General features: G+C 34.3%; 1 protein-coding gene across 2 annotated transcripts in view; it reads left to right on the plus strand.

Moving 5' to 3' along the window:
• The window catches only part of LOC118263180 (probable cationic amino acid transporter), a 155,510-nt gene that overhangs the window by 25,483 nt on the left and 114,174 nt on the right, over positions 1-15,853 (plus strand). For both annotated transcript variants that reach the window (XM_035575020.2, XM_035575026.2), the window contains exons 2-4: positions 4,313-4,355; positions 4,753-4,891; positions 15,396-15,549. In XM_035575020.2, coding sequence (XP_035430913.1) covers positions 4,348-4,355; positions 4,753-4,891; positions 15,396-15,549 — 301 coding nt within the window. In that variant the 5' untranslated portion in view covers positions 4,313-4,347. The remainder of the gene's footprint in view (positions 1-4,312; positions 4,356-4,752; positions 4,892-15,395; positions 15,550-15,853) is intronic.

The raw sequence follows: 15,853 nt of genomic DNA on the forward strand, positions 1-15,853 counted from the left end.
TTATGAGTAACCAAAACAATATAATAGCAACGATATTTAAAAAATAGCACCAATAGCTCGTAAAGTTTACCAATGGGTAAGTTTACGAGCTATTTTTTTAATATCGTTGATATTATGTAAGATAAATGAAAAAGAAAATGTATAAACTTACATTTTCTTTTTCCTATCTTCAATAGTTGTTGTCGTTCATCTTCAATATTTTTTCCTTTTGCCAACGAGAAGTCTCCAAGGATATAAAACTAATTAACTACTTCGAGCTTAATACCGGACTCTTCGGAGAAAAATCTTTGAAAAACAGGCCATAATATTTGTAAGAGGAGGCTTTGACGAAAAATAAAATGCATTGCTAAAAGGAGGAACTAGAAAGTACAGTCTTTAATTAAATACCGTTTCACTTGATTCAGTGCTAACGATAAAAAGAGACTAGATAAAAAATAACCTGTTGGCTTACACAAAACTTTTTCCAAAGAATATTTTTAATGTCATACTCCCTTAATGAGGGTCAATTTATAAAAGGTTAGATAGCAAAGATTTTTTACTAGAATTAACTTCAATTTGCTGTTATTGGGAGTACTAATTTATTATTAAGTTCGTGGACTAATTATGATTTCCTAGTGCGCTGAGATATATTTTTATTTTTTAAATTTTAACTGGTGAACAAAAGGTGGCTTTGTTAGAGTTGCTTTTACAAAAGCAACGTTGTGTTTATCAAGAAAGTGGTAAGACTGAAAATGAAGGTAGTTCTCATTAACAATTATAGTAGTTACATTAACTTACTAAGAACACGGATAGTTTCTTCAGTACAATTATACATTAATCCACTTATTTAACGCGCACTATTTCGTCTTCAAAGACAGATATATTTCGAATAGATCGAAACAACAGACGAGAAAATATTCCAATGATAAAAAAGCCTCACCTTTTACCGGGCAGAATCACATAGTACCCTTGTGACCGCAATATTAGAATTTCATGGGCCCCACCCCTACGCCTGTTCAGCGAAAAAGGGAAGTTTCAAAACTATTTCCAGTTTCCTCGTATCAAAGTCAGGTAACTAAGATTACAAGTGGCCAAAGAAATTCAAGGAATTTTGGTAACACGAAATTTCGTAGCATATTGCCTCACATAGTGAACGCTATGTAGTTATACGCACACAATCATATATAAATTTATCATAAAGGCTCGATATTCTACTGGAATTGGACATAATTGATTAACGAGGGCTGAACGTTACGGAATTGTAGCTATAATTCGTCGGACGATGGATTTTGGGTGTTAGAAATTTCATTTTGATGACAGTTTCGTGAAGGGTTAAATGGATATTATGATTTATGTATTGGTATTTAGGTTTAAGTTTATGCAACTGCAAATTCAATATTTTAGAGTACATAATAAATACAAAAGAGCAACATTATTAAATTACTATTTTATTGCAAGAACACGACGGAATAAAAAGAAAAATATCTTCAGTAGATAAAGCACGTAGCAAATTAGAATTTGACTTAAAGAATTGAATTTGGTCTCGAGCGATGTCAGAGCCGCAAAATTTGGCACTTTTTCAATAATTTCGGTTCCCGAGTACATCTAATTTTAGCGAGAATAATTTAATTCCGTTGTACGGTACCCAAAATGTACTCGGGTGAGTTCGGAGTGCTACGAATACCGTAGCTGCGTAGCGGTTTCGTAGACGTTTCGTAGCATTATAGTTACGGTTCTGTAATTAGATATTTGCACCAACATTCAACATGAATTGAAATATTTATTAGATTTGCATTTAGTATTAAGTAGAAAGACTTCACTGTTTACAATAGAGGAGGTTGAACTTGTGTTTTCATCAATAAATTTAATTTACGATACACCCAACACATCATTTTTATTGCCCACCCTGTTACCACACCTAATACAAAGTGGTTTTAATACAAAGTGAATGAAGGTGCTCTAGTTTCCATGAAGCACATCAACGTCATATATCGTAAATTGATGGCACTTGCAATGTAGATTAATACAATTTCTTTAAACGTTATTAATTGAGTAGTTTGTAACATAAGGCACTCAGACATTTTTATCTTTTTAAGTTATCGTACAAAAAGCGTCTGGCTCCTGAATATTCATATTTACCCTTAAAATTACAGTCATTTATCTACATTTTAGACGTAGTATATCTAGAATCGAAAAGTAAAAGCATTGCATAAAAAGAAGTATTTCTCAAGGGCAGTTTAAGGAGCTCCAGACAAAAGCACTCTCCTCCGAAGTAAGAATACTCCATCGGTATTGTTTGAATTAAAATATATCTTTTTATTTTTAGATTCAAACATTTCCCGACGAAGAGTAACTTTTATGGCATTTATAGTAATTGAAAGTTCGTTCATTCGATTATAAATAACCTTAATACAATATAGGTACGGTACCTTTTTGTTCATGTCATTTTTCATCAACCTTTTCTTATCTTAAGCTTAGTCTACTTTTTGTCGAACATAGTACTTTTATGAAGTACCATAAGGTCACGACTTTTTATCCTCGAAAGGGTAAGCAGAGGTGGTCCGCTCGTATACTTATAACTTAAGAAACATTTTTTCCAGTAATGTTATGACTCCGATATGATAAGCCAAACTTCTTTTACTGATAAATTTTAAATCATAAAAGGAAATATAAAAATGTGCCATCTAAAACGCAACAATAAAAGCTTTGGACGAATATTTGCGTGTTAACTGAACATAAACTGATGCTTCGAAACATTTGTCTGTCTGTCTAAGTCATTTTTCGAAATGGCTGAAATAATTGTAGTTATATTTAATAGATAAGTGGCAGATAAGTAAATCAAACTTTTTGGGCGATCATATTGTCGTGAATTATGAAAGGGAAGACATGTTAAAACGATTGTGAAAAGTTCTTTGTATATGTCCTCAAATAGTCACAGGACATACCGAAAGTAGGCTTTTGATGTCAAATTGACAGTGAACATGTGAATAACTTCTTTGAAACTATCAATAAGTATGCTAGAATATTTTTTGTGTTTAATGTCTAACCTTTACAATGATGATTGACGCTATTCATGTAGTTTTCTTTCATCTTATCTTTTCTTTCGGATAAATCGAGAATAAAGGCCAGTGAATTCTTTTAAAAAAATGAACTTTAAATTTGGAACACGATGAAAAAGAACGTGGTAGTTTAATAAACCGTTCGTCAGATGCTCACAAACTGCATGCATTCGCCAGGTGTGGACGCGCCATTATTTTTAGATAGAAAATAAAAGCGAAAGTGTAGAAAGCAAACATTTCCCCCATTTTAGTGATAGTTCAATGGTCACCGTCCAATATCACACGTTAGGTTCCAAAAAGTAACAAAGCCGGCCTACTATCGGATACTCGTTCACCCGTTTCATTGGTGTACATTACAACAAATTGAAAATGAAAAACTGAACGTTGAACGCTTTCACAAAACGTGTGCTTGTACACACAGGGCGGCACTGTCGCAATGCAAACAAGGCTTCACTATCGAGCCAGTATGCAAACTGCAAAGCGTTTAAGCGAAAGTAAATATACAGTAAATAAACATGACACCTATTTAAATTGATCTCTGCGTGTCTTCTGTGTATACTTTCAACACCGAATTTCCCATTAAAATCTTTTTCTCGATAAATAACTTAATAATACTTTGCCTTATCTGGGAATTGAATCTTTAGCACGACAGTTACGTTTGAAATATTTCTAGAATATTCCTATAGTCTTCAAATCTTCAAATACAACATTTGGCTAACCTTGACATTATGGAAATCGGAGTAGTTAATTCCACTTTACGGTTTTGTCGATATCTTAAACACGGCATAACATTACGACCATTTTTCTAAAAAGGTAGATGTTAATCCCTGATTGGATGAAAACAATAAATGGTGAAAAATGTCTTGCTGTGATGTGAAATAGTAACGTGATCTTGACGTAACATGTAACTAAACAGGTCGATGCCTGATAAGTACCAAAATACAATTCTGTAAAAAAGGAGCATTTGTTCTACAGAAAGTTACTTGGTAGATATCAAGATCAGCGATAAGAAACGTAGTTGTACCTTTTAACTTACTTCACTTGACATATTTTTAAAGGAAAATGAAGAACTAGGTCTGTAGGTATTCTATTAGCATGCTGGTCTAAATTAATGTATTTTTTTATAATCATTTAATTCTATGTTACAAAAGTAATGAAAGACAAAAGCCAGTCGAAACTATTGATACCAAAAGCTTAAAAAAAAATCAACTATTGATAAATATTACTTAAGTATGTGATTATATGACTAACTTATATTTTTTCTTTTTTTACAGACAGCCTACTGGGTTCATGGCTTCGGCTACCCGCAATGAGCGAGTAAGTACAATTTCTTCATAAGTTTGTTTAGATATATATAAAGAGAACTCTTGTGTTTGAACTATTTCTGTAATAATTAAATATAAAGCAGTTAATTAATATCAGTTGATCTTATATAAATAAAATTCACAATTTCAAATTGGCAACTAATAATAAATAGCTCATATGTAAGAATTAAGAGTGACAATTATAAAATAATACACATATTATTATATTTCATTAAAACCTTATAGTCATAAAAACAGTCTCGCTACGATGAATAAAAATCAAAGACCAAGAATACATCGAATTGGAGTGCCGAAGTACACACGCAACCTTTATATCTTATATAGTAACGAGAAACTAGTGTTTAAGTACAGAAGTCTAGCAGTTACTTGATGTGGTACGTTTGTTACAGCTTTGTGGGACGCTTCCAGCAGGTGGACTGGGGTGTCCTCAAACGTGACACACACATCCTCTTCACTAAACTCATACGAACTAAAGACCCTCGCGATCTGGAAACGAATCAAAATGGACCTGGCAAACAACGACTTTCGGTAAGTAAATTGATTCATACAAAATACATATAATAATATAGTTGAACAGCGTCCCTACTGCTGTTACTATTATTTTGTTTACTCGCGTTCTGACCATCCATTCAACCAGACGCTAAACTTCGTAACCTCAAAGTTAAGCAAACTTTGCGCTCGACGCAAAATGGCTAGTTGCTGTGAGAACTAGTATTTTATCAAAGTGGTGTGTTTTACCACTTGCAGGCGGTGTATGACATGTTCAGATAGATTATAATGGAATAATTGAACATCTATAGTAAAAATTCAACTAGAGCCGTTTGGTCTTAGTTTTCTAACTAAGACCAAACGGCTCTAGTTGGTTGGCGTAACATATTTGCATATTTAGACAACAAAAAAAAATGTTGTTCATTAAAAGAAATTATAACATACTCCTAGCGCTTTGTCAGAATATGAAAAGTTTTTAATGCCCTATTATCTCATTTTCGTTTCACATGTGTACGCAAGTTTCTACCTTAATCCGTGCAGTAGTTTTTGCTTGACAGAGTAAGAAACACCCGAACATGCAAAGTTGTACATTAAACTGTAAGATTTTCATTCGAATATATTTAGAACGCAGGCCACATTTGCGAATACTCCTTGCGGCTGTATTTTGGACTTGCCCAAGCTTGTGGGTACGGGTAAACAAAGTTAAATCTCACAAAGTTTTCTAAGTAAATAACACTTGAGTTCTAGAAGTGACATTGTAACAAATGGTACTTCTTACAAAGTACCGTCTGCTCCTAACGTTAATTATTGTCTGTCATTTCAAACTTGCGACTATTACTTAGTAGCACACATTTCTTAGGGACCTCGTTACTTAAATCTTTTTATTGAAATTTTAGAACATTTCTGTACAAGTAAGGTTCATTGTGTACCCGTATAGCGATGTAAATCGCCTTGTCGAAACTTTAAAAGCAAGCAAAGCACTTAAAATTGTTGCTCTTAATCCGATTGTGTCCGAATACTGTCCTATGAGACTAGATAAAATAGGATACTTCATTATTTTATCGACTACAAAGCGCAGAGGTTGGGTGATCTGGGTGCATGGGTTCAATTCCCACTCAAACCAACATTTTTATGATTCTCTGTTTTTCCAGGTGTTAGTGAGTTATGTACACTAGATTTGTCTTTTAAAGTGCACCCAAGATGCAGAAAGCTTTTTAATATAAACCAAAGTTTTACTATAAAGGAGTTAGAGTATTGAATTGGAGAAGAAAGGTAAATTCTCAAAGAGGTTTCGTTTTAAAACTTGGTAAATATAGTGCATAATAGCGCTGAAGCTTTGAAGATTTTCTACAATAATATATGCATAGTTTCAAAAGCGAAAGCATTGGACAACGGCTACAGGCCTTAATGTGCCCGTCAAAGTATTAAGTTGAAACATTTGAAGTTGTAAAAGTTGTTTGTAACTTCAAGTTACATTGTATTTTCTACTCTATGGCTTCGGGAAATGGTTCAATGTTAATATTGCATAAATAGCAATGGCAATTGCATTGTTTCCATTACAGAGAGAAATGTACGCTTTTGCTTCAGTAGTTGAATGGTGTGTGGCGGTTATGGTCCCATTTCTAAGTCTAAATTGTTTTCACTCAATAGGAAGCTTTTCCGGAGTTGCGGAATACTAGACTAGCGGGTTTACCGGGGCCCCGGCTCGAAAAACAGGAGTAAGAACGGGGTGGTTTTTAGTCAGTAAGAGTCTGACACTTCCTCTCGCCTCGCCCTGGCGAGAGAAGACACTGGATGATTATCTCCCCTTAAAAAGTAGGAAGCTCTTCTATTGCATAATTTGTATATTTTATACAGGAATGAGAATGAAGAAAATCGAAGTCAAAAGGTGCTCTTGATGTCTGTCTGTATCTCTAAATTACAATAATCATATAAATACAGAGAAAATTAAGCATGGAGGCTTGATTTTCTCTCTTAAAGAAACATTAATAATAAACAGCAAACCTAAAAAAAAATAGCAAAAAAAATAAATAAACGTTATTAAAAAAATGCTAATTACAAACTAGATCTCCTGGTTGCAAGTCTGTTTTGAAATAATAATTCCGCAAATACCTTCGGGGAGGGCCAGCCACAAATTTATATTTCAAAAGGTGGTAAGTCTCGCTTTTCGTGCTAATGCTACCTTTAGCTGACGCTGGTCCTTCCGATGAGTAAATATTTAACAAACACTTGCTAGACTGTGGGAACAGAAACCGTGGCCAAGAATAAACTTGTATTTAATTTATTATCCAGTTAGACAACCATTTACTTTGCTTTTTACCCGATTAATTTTGGTTCTACCTGAGTCTAAGGCTGGGTTGGTATTTGCTGATCCTCTTCTAAGGTTCAATGGCTTGTTTTAAATTATGATAGTGTCTACAGCTACCTGTGAAAGATATCAAAGAAAGGTTACATTTTCTAATAAATTTCTGATGAATCATAACAGAATTACAAATTCAAGACCTTACGTAGCTGACTAATATTACAATAACACAATTACTCAAACTATTCGCAGCAAAATATTACATTCATTAAATCTTAGTATAAAATTTAATACAAATTATTACCTAGCTCGATGTAACCTAGATCTCAGGTTTATATAACCTCTTAGCATTTCCTGCAGAACATTACCTTTTCTTAAAGCCTTTGAGATTATTAACAACGTTGCGCTGCTAATTAGCAACTAAAACAAAGGATAATTACAGGTTAACTTTCTTATTAGTAATAATTTACTTTGTAAGATATACTGTAATTAGAAAGAATGGCCGTAAAATGTTTCTTCATGAAAAATAAATAACAATACGGTACTGAAACTGAAAAGGAGATAAGATATCTATGTACCTTCATATTGAACTGTTTCATAATATTTTATTGTTTTAATAGAATTCTAAATTGATTAAATAAATGATGAGCCTTGCCGAGCTTAGGTCAAATTCTCTATGACTTTGAGGTTGAGTGTTTACCAGAGAATGGTCGGTCGCTACTCCAATACTTACTTTTGGACCCATCAGTCTTTTTTCTATCTACTGCATTCAAAGTGTCCCAATTCCACTTAAGAGGTATCATAACAAAAGAATAGAATATACCTATATAATACTAAGAGCTCCGAAAACATTCTTCCAATTTGCGTCCAAATGTTATAGAGAAAATTTCTATTCTAGCTAGATAGAATCATAGACGTAGAAAGCAATGATAAATTACCATAATAGAAGAAACAAGCAGACGAGGGTAGTGGTTCTGCAGACATTTTACATGTCTGTGGTAGTCCACAAGAAATATCTTACTCGGCACGCTTCGTTATTCTTTGAAACTAGAGCAAAAAGTATTGTGAATTGGAAATTCTTTCAGCGATCGCGCGCCACGTCCGCCATTGTACCCGCTTTTTCTAAAGCTAAAATTCTATTCAAAATATTTACCCTTTGAACAAATTATCCGAAAAATGTACCGAAGGATGATTCGGAAATTGTTTAACAGGTTAAGATACCTAAATATTTTTGTAATATTTCAACAGACTAGGTGCTTATTTTGTGATTTTCGGATAGATAAAATAAGTCAATAGGAGCACAAAGCAAGAAGTTTCATTTGGTTTTGGTAGTAAATGTTGTTTCTTTTTGTATACGGTATACATTTCTTGCTACAGCTACAACATAGTTCCGATTACTAGTAGCGTGACAAACGTCAGTTCTCATAAGCATGTTTACTATAAAACTGGGTTGAATAATAAAACGTAGGGAATGAACTTATAAAAATAAAAAATATGACATAGGAAGAGTTCTGTTTGATTTTTTTAAACAGTGGTACGTTATCAATGCACAAAAAGATGCCTATGCTGTGCATTGTGGCAAATAAATGCAACTTCACACCTTTTATCCCCGGAGGGGTAGGCCGAGGTGTACATTACGGCACGTAAAGCCGCTATACAATGTATACCAACTTTTCACTATTTGTCAACAAAAATAATAGCCATTAAAATTAAACCTGGACTTAAAACTTTTAATTACATATATTATGTAATCGTTATCGATTTACTCCAAATTGTGATAAAATTCTTTGATAAATAATTCAAATCATGTTTCAAAATAATAAAAAAGAAACTTAACCAAACCTTAACTTACTAAAACAAATTACAAATTAACTTAAGAAAACAAAAGGACGCCTGACGTAGCGACACTAATAGCTTTTATTTTGATCTCAGAACAAATTGAAAATATCGCCAATAAATCTCTCTGTAACATGTGAACTATTGTAGAGAGAAGAAATAAAACTACACTGAATAACTCGGGCCCCTAGAGGGATGAAGTTGGTTAGATATTCTGTGGACTCCTTCCTTTTGTGAAGTAATACATAGGACACTGGGAGATGGCGGAGTACTAGTTTGTTTTAAGTTAACTCGATTGGGACATTTGTACAATTCATTGCTTTGATTGCTTAGTACGCATCGAAATATTACCGCGTCTAGCCCTCCGATTGGTTGGTAACTTTGAGCTGACGAATCAGAACGCCGAATTTCATTAATGTTTCGTTCACATTAACGTATAAAAAACGTCGCACTCGCCCCTCAGACCGCTTCGTGCGGCAAGCTTATGACATTCTACCGGACAGCATACCATGCGATTGAAATTCCTCATGCATTGGCTCGTTCAATTTCTTTTATACGCGCTAAATATTACATTCCTCTCATTACCTGCGGACTTCAATAAAATCCTTTAGAAAACTAGTGCTGAGTATTTCTGAGAAAATTGCTTGTGGTGCAGAACTATCTTGTTATTTAATGATAATAAACGTGGACAGCTAAGCGTTTTGTTCAACACTTCTATTATTGCAGAAAACATTTATTTAATTTTATTTGCTGCGGTGTCGCCACTAAGCTGTCTGGTCAACGTCAACGAAATGTAATTACATGCAAACTAGTTGACGAGCTGAGCTTTGATGATACAAAGCGTTCAGTACTGGGACTGGGATATTCAATTTAAATAATAAGTAGAATTTCACGCATGTTAGCGCTGAATGTGTTGAACTTTACAACTTTGAACTCCGCAACAAACTGGGATCTAACTTGTTGGACGTCTGCCGTTTGATATTGATGTATTTATTGTACAGATGAGCTTGTTGCTAACTTCTGTGGAACTGTGTTTCTGTTTCTTAATGGAAATGATCTGAATGTATGAATATAAAATAATTAAACGTAAATAAATTCTACTCGTTTAAAAATAAAATTAATTCATTTATTAAAAAATAGAATTTATTTACGTTGAGTAGAGTTTAATTTTTTATTTCAGGGTGGAAAGTCATCCAATGACTTTGCCTAGCGAGGATTAGGCATCAGGTAGCACCCGCGTAGTATGTCACTCAAATGAAATGAAAACTCCCTAGTTTTACTAGAATCATGCAGCAAACATGCCAATTGGGTACATAAATTCCTGTTTGAAGTAAGTACGAACGTTTACGGTTCAAATATGTTGATTCAGCCAAAGAAAACGTTTAGCGCATAAAATAGTCGTTTAAGAATATATTTATGGGATACCAATATCCGTAGGAAATGTGCCGAGCTGTTCAGAACGTGATTCCCCGCGGGCGTACACTCGTATGTCATAACTACAAACTACCAGCCGGCGAGAAACGTTTAAAACCTAGGAACATAGGAATTTTAAACGACCAGTGCATTCCCTGGACTGGGTAATTTATTTCATTGCTGTTGTCGTGTACATTTATAGTAATGATTTGAAAATATAAAAGATAGCCGTGAATGAAATTAGAACAATAAAAAGTAATGGTCTTTCTCAAACAAAGACTGTATTGATACAGAACCCCAGAGTATCTTTTATATTCGTTGGAAATCTACTGAAGTACCGAGCTTTTATCTCTGCATACATGAATGTAATGGGTCTACTTTTAAAACCTCATTCTTCCACATATATTTATACAAAATTTGGGCCTATTCAACCTTTCACCGCAGTGCGTGGGACGGCGTGGGTTGACGCGGCCGATCTCAGGTATTTCGAGTCCAGTTTTTATTCAACACGTAGACTTTATAGCAAATTTTTTCACCATACCGAAATCTTTCAGCATAATTCTTCTGTTATACAACACTATAAATGAATGATAAAATATGTATGTAAAATAATGTGCAATTAACATCAAAATCATCTAATTAATACACAGATTATTAAGACAATTATCTTAATAACATGTAGGTTAAAGCAGCGGAGATCTAATTAAATTATCACCACAGTTACTCCATCCCGATATCAGATTTCTAAGCCGTGCCAACTATATTGGTGGCACATTGTAACAATTTGCCACCGATCTAGGAAAGCCAATCCTCTAACAAAGCTTATGATCCAATCAAACGAACGGCGTCTCGGCTACACAGACCCGTGGCTGTGGACAGACTGTGGACAGGCTGTGGTTAGTCACATCGTCTAACAACCAACATTAATAACTGCAAAATCGAAATTCTACCCAACGAAGTACATCTTATTTGCAAATAAGTAAATTTGGAATTACTTCATTTCCAAGATAATATTCATCATTACGCTCTTCTGAAACGCAGTTACCCATAGCTGCAATTAATGTTTTCACTGCAATTATAACATTTTTCCTCAACCCAGCTACGAACGGTAATACGGCTACAAAAAATATAACCGAGAAAATCGTTTTCATATTTCCGTTCCTTGTTTTTTTCTAACAAACGACGCAGCTCTAGCGTTTAAAAAATGAAGCCCTTTGGCCAATGGTGAACAATTTTTCCTTCTTTAAGTTAAGTCGTAACTTTAAAGCGGAAAGCAAAAAGCATTCCACTGCAACCCAAGTTTACTTTTTTTTCAATTTCTTTTGTGATACAAATACAAGATGAATTTTGTTTGTGGACGGAACCGCTTCACCTGCACCATTAACATTTTTACTTTACACTTTACTGCTAAGATATTAAAGTAGGTTTTCTTATGTAGTTACATTTGGCTACATCTTTTGTTCAGCATGTCCCCTGCCACAGTTACACTGAACAAAGTGAATTGAAAGAGTATTTACTTAAGGAACTTTAAATTCAGTTTCGTACGAAGGGAAAACAATGTTTATTTTAAAGTAACATTGCAGGTTTATACTATTTCCTTTTTCACTGGGACTGCTTCCTCAGCTGCATCGCAAATGCGACTGCCGAGCAAAGGGTCTTAGAATCAATTTCCGGATCGAGCAAGACATTTAGGTATTTTTTGGTTTGTCAAATAAATCTCAAACAACGACAGATTTAAGAATTGTATGGTGGACATGGCAATTTTAGTATAATTAGTAAAGTGCAGGTAAAAGTAAATTGTACATAACTATACACTTCTATAATGTGCTGAATGTTGATGAAGCGAAAGAGGTGTGTAAAAACTGTGCCAATTGGCGTTCCATTGTCTCTGCTTCCTCCTTGGAAGACAGCCGTGATATAATGTGTATGTATGTAATGTGCAGATTAAAAAAGGTAACGTAATATTACACATAAATATTAAATAAACCTTGCAATAAACAGTTTTCAAATACCGCATATTATTCACATGTGTACAAATAAGATTTGCAACGTGTTCAATAGAACAGTCGGTGGTAAGCAAACTAATAGGGATTTATCCTGAACAATTCCATCGTTTGGTTATCATTGACGCCCGATAAATGTGGCCTGTAAATGCCTTTAGTGCATAAGCGGATTAAATTATACTAGGAATGGATTACCTACAATACAATCACATAACTCTCTAAAATAGACCAAAAGTTATTCTTTACTAGCGACCCGCCCCAGCTTCGCATGTGTGCAATGGTGATATATTATACCTGTATTATACATAAAAACCTTCCTCATGAGTTACTCTATCTATTAAAAAAAACCGCATCAAAATCCGTTGCGTAGTTTTAAAGATTTAAGCGTTCATAGGGACATACAACATGACAGAAAAAGCGACTTTGTTTTATACTATGTAGTGACGCTTATAACTACATACTTTTTTATAATTATATACCTAAAGGTATTCCATTCCCGATGTTTATTACTGAGATCCGAGAGATTCCGAGATGTTTATTACTTAAAACGCATTTAACATTATAACATAACAATTAGTATTAAAATGTTACTTATACTCAGTGTAAATTACATCATTGTTAGTTCAAAAGCTCTCACTAATGGATTCTACGAAATATTTGTTAAAAAACTTCGTCCGCATCATGTCATACAAATAATTAGCAATTCGAAAGTTAAATTTAACTTTTGTTTTCTACTTTAGTAGCCTCATAAATATATTCAGTTAGGAGTCTCTCTTTATAATGGTAAAAGATATAAACAATAATTTTTCGCAATCAAAATTAAAAAAGCAATATTTGTTCCATATTTCCTAACTACCCAATTTAAGAGGAAACACGAAAATAAACTCAGAGGTCACTTACTGTCTTCAAGTCAAGATTATATTTATAAAATAGGTGCATAATCAATTTCATAACCTTAACTTACGTCAAAAATATCTAAAGGCTTTGTAGCCTTGAGTTTCATAACACTCCTCATATTATGCAGGCTGTCAGTCAAATATTACTAGCCGTGAAATTGCGAGACGCCTAATTTCCCCATAACAATAGCCTAGACAATTGAGTGCACGGCCTATTAAGTGGCAATCGTGCGATTCCATCATGGTGCAGTGTGCAGTACGTCTGTGTGTAACAATCCACATGATGCGAGTCGTATGTTTGGTAGAGCATTTTTTCCAGGAGTTACAAGGAATTGAGCCCTATTTGTTTAAATAAAAGAAAGGATGATGTGATATGGTGAGAGCTTAAATGCCCGTTTTCCAAAAATAAGGGGGGGGCGACTTACTTACCTGGCAGGTACCAACGTGACACTTTCGAAGTTAAATATTTTTCAAGTTTATTTAGACCCCATTAACAAGAAAAAAATGGTATACTTTTCTTCTATACGAAAAGGGAGCTTTGTGGAAATAAAAAAGTAAAAAAATGGGCACCCATACACAATTCCGTTTGGTCAGCTAATCCAAAAGACAAAAGACTGCACCTTCCTTTGTGAGCAGCCATTTCAAAGGTATCCTGATGGATTTTCCAGAAAACCACTGTCTCTGCCATCCATTGATCTTTTCCATTGTCCAGATTTGCACAAATGGAATTTCATGCTTTTGAATGTTCTGTAATACCTGTGTCCAAGACTTATAATGGGATCCAGAACTCTTTGAAAATAAATGTCCTTGTGACAAAGCTCATTGCATGACATGCCAAAAATTATTTTCACTAGAATTAAAAAATAAATCACCTTCATTTTGTAAATATATAATGGTAATTCAATACGTGATATACATATATATTATGTGCATTACCTAATTGTTTGTCTTTTTATAAGGGGGACATGAACATATTATTATTGACATTAGTGCAACTTTAACGTGCCCGTCAGTAAAAGTATTATTTAAAATTGCAATTTGCTTTTTTTTAAACTTTGTCCCACACTAGTATTTTCTCCTGTGTCGTGGGTGCGTTTACAAACATACAAGTTCACATATACATGACACCCAAACCCGCAAAAACAATTTGTGGATCACACAAAGAATTGCTCCGAGCGGGAATCGAACCCGCTACATTTTGCACGGCAGCGGGTCGCCCAGCCAACGCACCAACCGTGCAGTCATTTAATTAAGATATTAGCTATTTACTCGTACATATGAATTGCAGTTCAATTAAACCAATTCTCTATATGACAGATCTCTATATGGCTTGGAAATTAATCCGCTGGTAAATTAATTACTCCTAATTAGTTGGCTAGTGTTTGCCACGCATAATCACTGCAGTGTAGACTATGTTCAGTAATAATTGGCATTATTATTATTATTCCTTCTTGTTGTTATAATATAGGCTTATGTAAGAGAGGTGCATAATTGCACATGTATAAATGTAACGCCCACTATACATCAGTTCTTTAGTTATAAGTCCAACGTGCCGATGCTGATCTCATTGCCATATACCGGACACAATTCTTTACTCCCATAGTATCATAGAAAAAAATGGTAAAAGAAAGTACCCTAATAATAATCTGCCCGAACTTGAAAACGAACTCGAGACCCATTACTTAGCATTCAGTACCTATTACTCCACTGAGGTAGTAGTTAGAGTATGTAAATTGTTTTAAAAAGCAACATCTATGTGAATTAATTTGACGGTTGGATATTAATATTTTGTGGGGAGGCCACCTTTGTGAAACTGATTATTATTCTACAATCTATTTTTTTATTTTTAGAATTTTTTAAATTCTTGCGATCTCATTGGTGGTCACATCAGTTACTTTGTTAAAAAAAGCAGTCTCCATCAACGAATAATATTACTTACGAAAAAGTATCGCAGCAACAAGTCCATTTACCTTCCTTAATTGTTCTACCTTCTACGTACGATACATTTACAAGCAATAGCAAGCTCAAAAAGTGCCGCACAACAACATGAAAATTTAGAAGAACATATAACTGACTAGAGTTTTCTTTCACAGAGATGTCTCAGTACTTTGGATCTTACGTCCCTAGGCGTTGGTTCCTGTGTCGGCACAGGTATGTACCTGGTTGCCGGCATGGTGGCCAAGAAGTTCGCGGGTCCTGGCGTTGTAATCAGTTTCATCATTGCGGCTTTGGCATCGATCTTTAGCGGTGAGTGAATAATATATTTTTTTATTATATACCTACTCGATTTCTTTTGGGAAGGATACTGTCAAGTTACTAAAGTGGATATAAGAATTATTTAAACTATTAAGTCTACATATTTTCCAATATGAAAAATCATAATAACGTTCCCAAATGAATCGGAGTGTAACATGTGAACAATACCTATTGTTCTACAATCAATATTACCTTTAAGTTTTGTAATTTGTGGAGCAGTACATAACCGCTACTGTTGCCGCGGCTGTCAGAAGACGAGATATTTGTATATACTCATATACAATGTAACACGCGG

Source organism: Spodoptera frugiperda, chromosome 25, assembly GCF_023101765.2.
Source record: "Spodoptera frugiperda isolate SF20-4 chromosome 25, AGI-APGP_CSIRO_Sfru_2.0, whole genome shotgun sequence".
NCBI lineage: Eukaryota > Metazoa > Arthropoda > Insecta > Lepidoptera > Noctuidae > Spodoptera > Spodoptera frugiperda.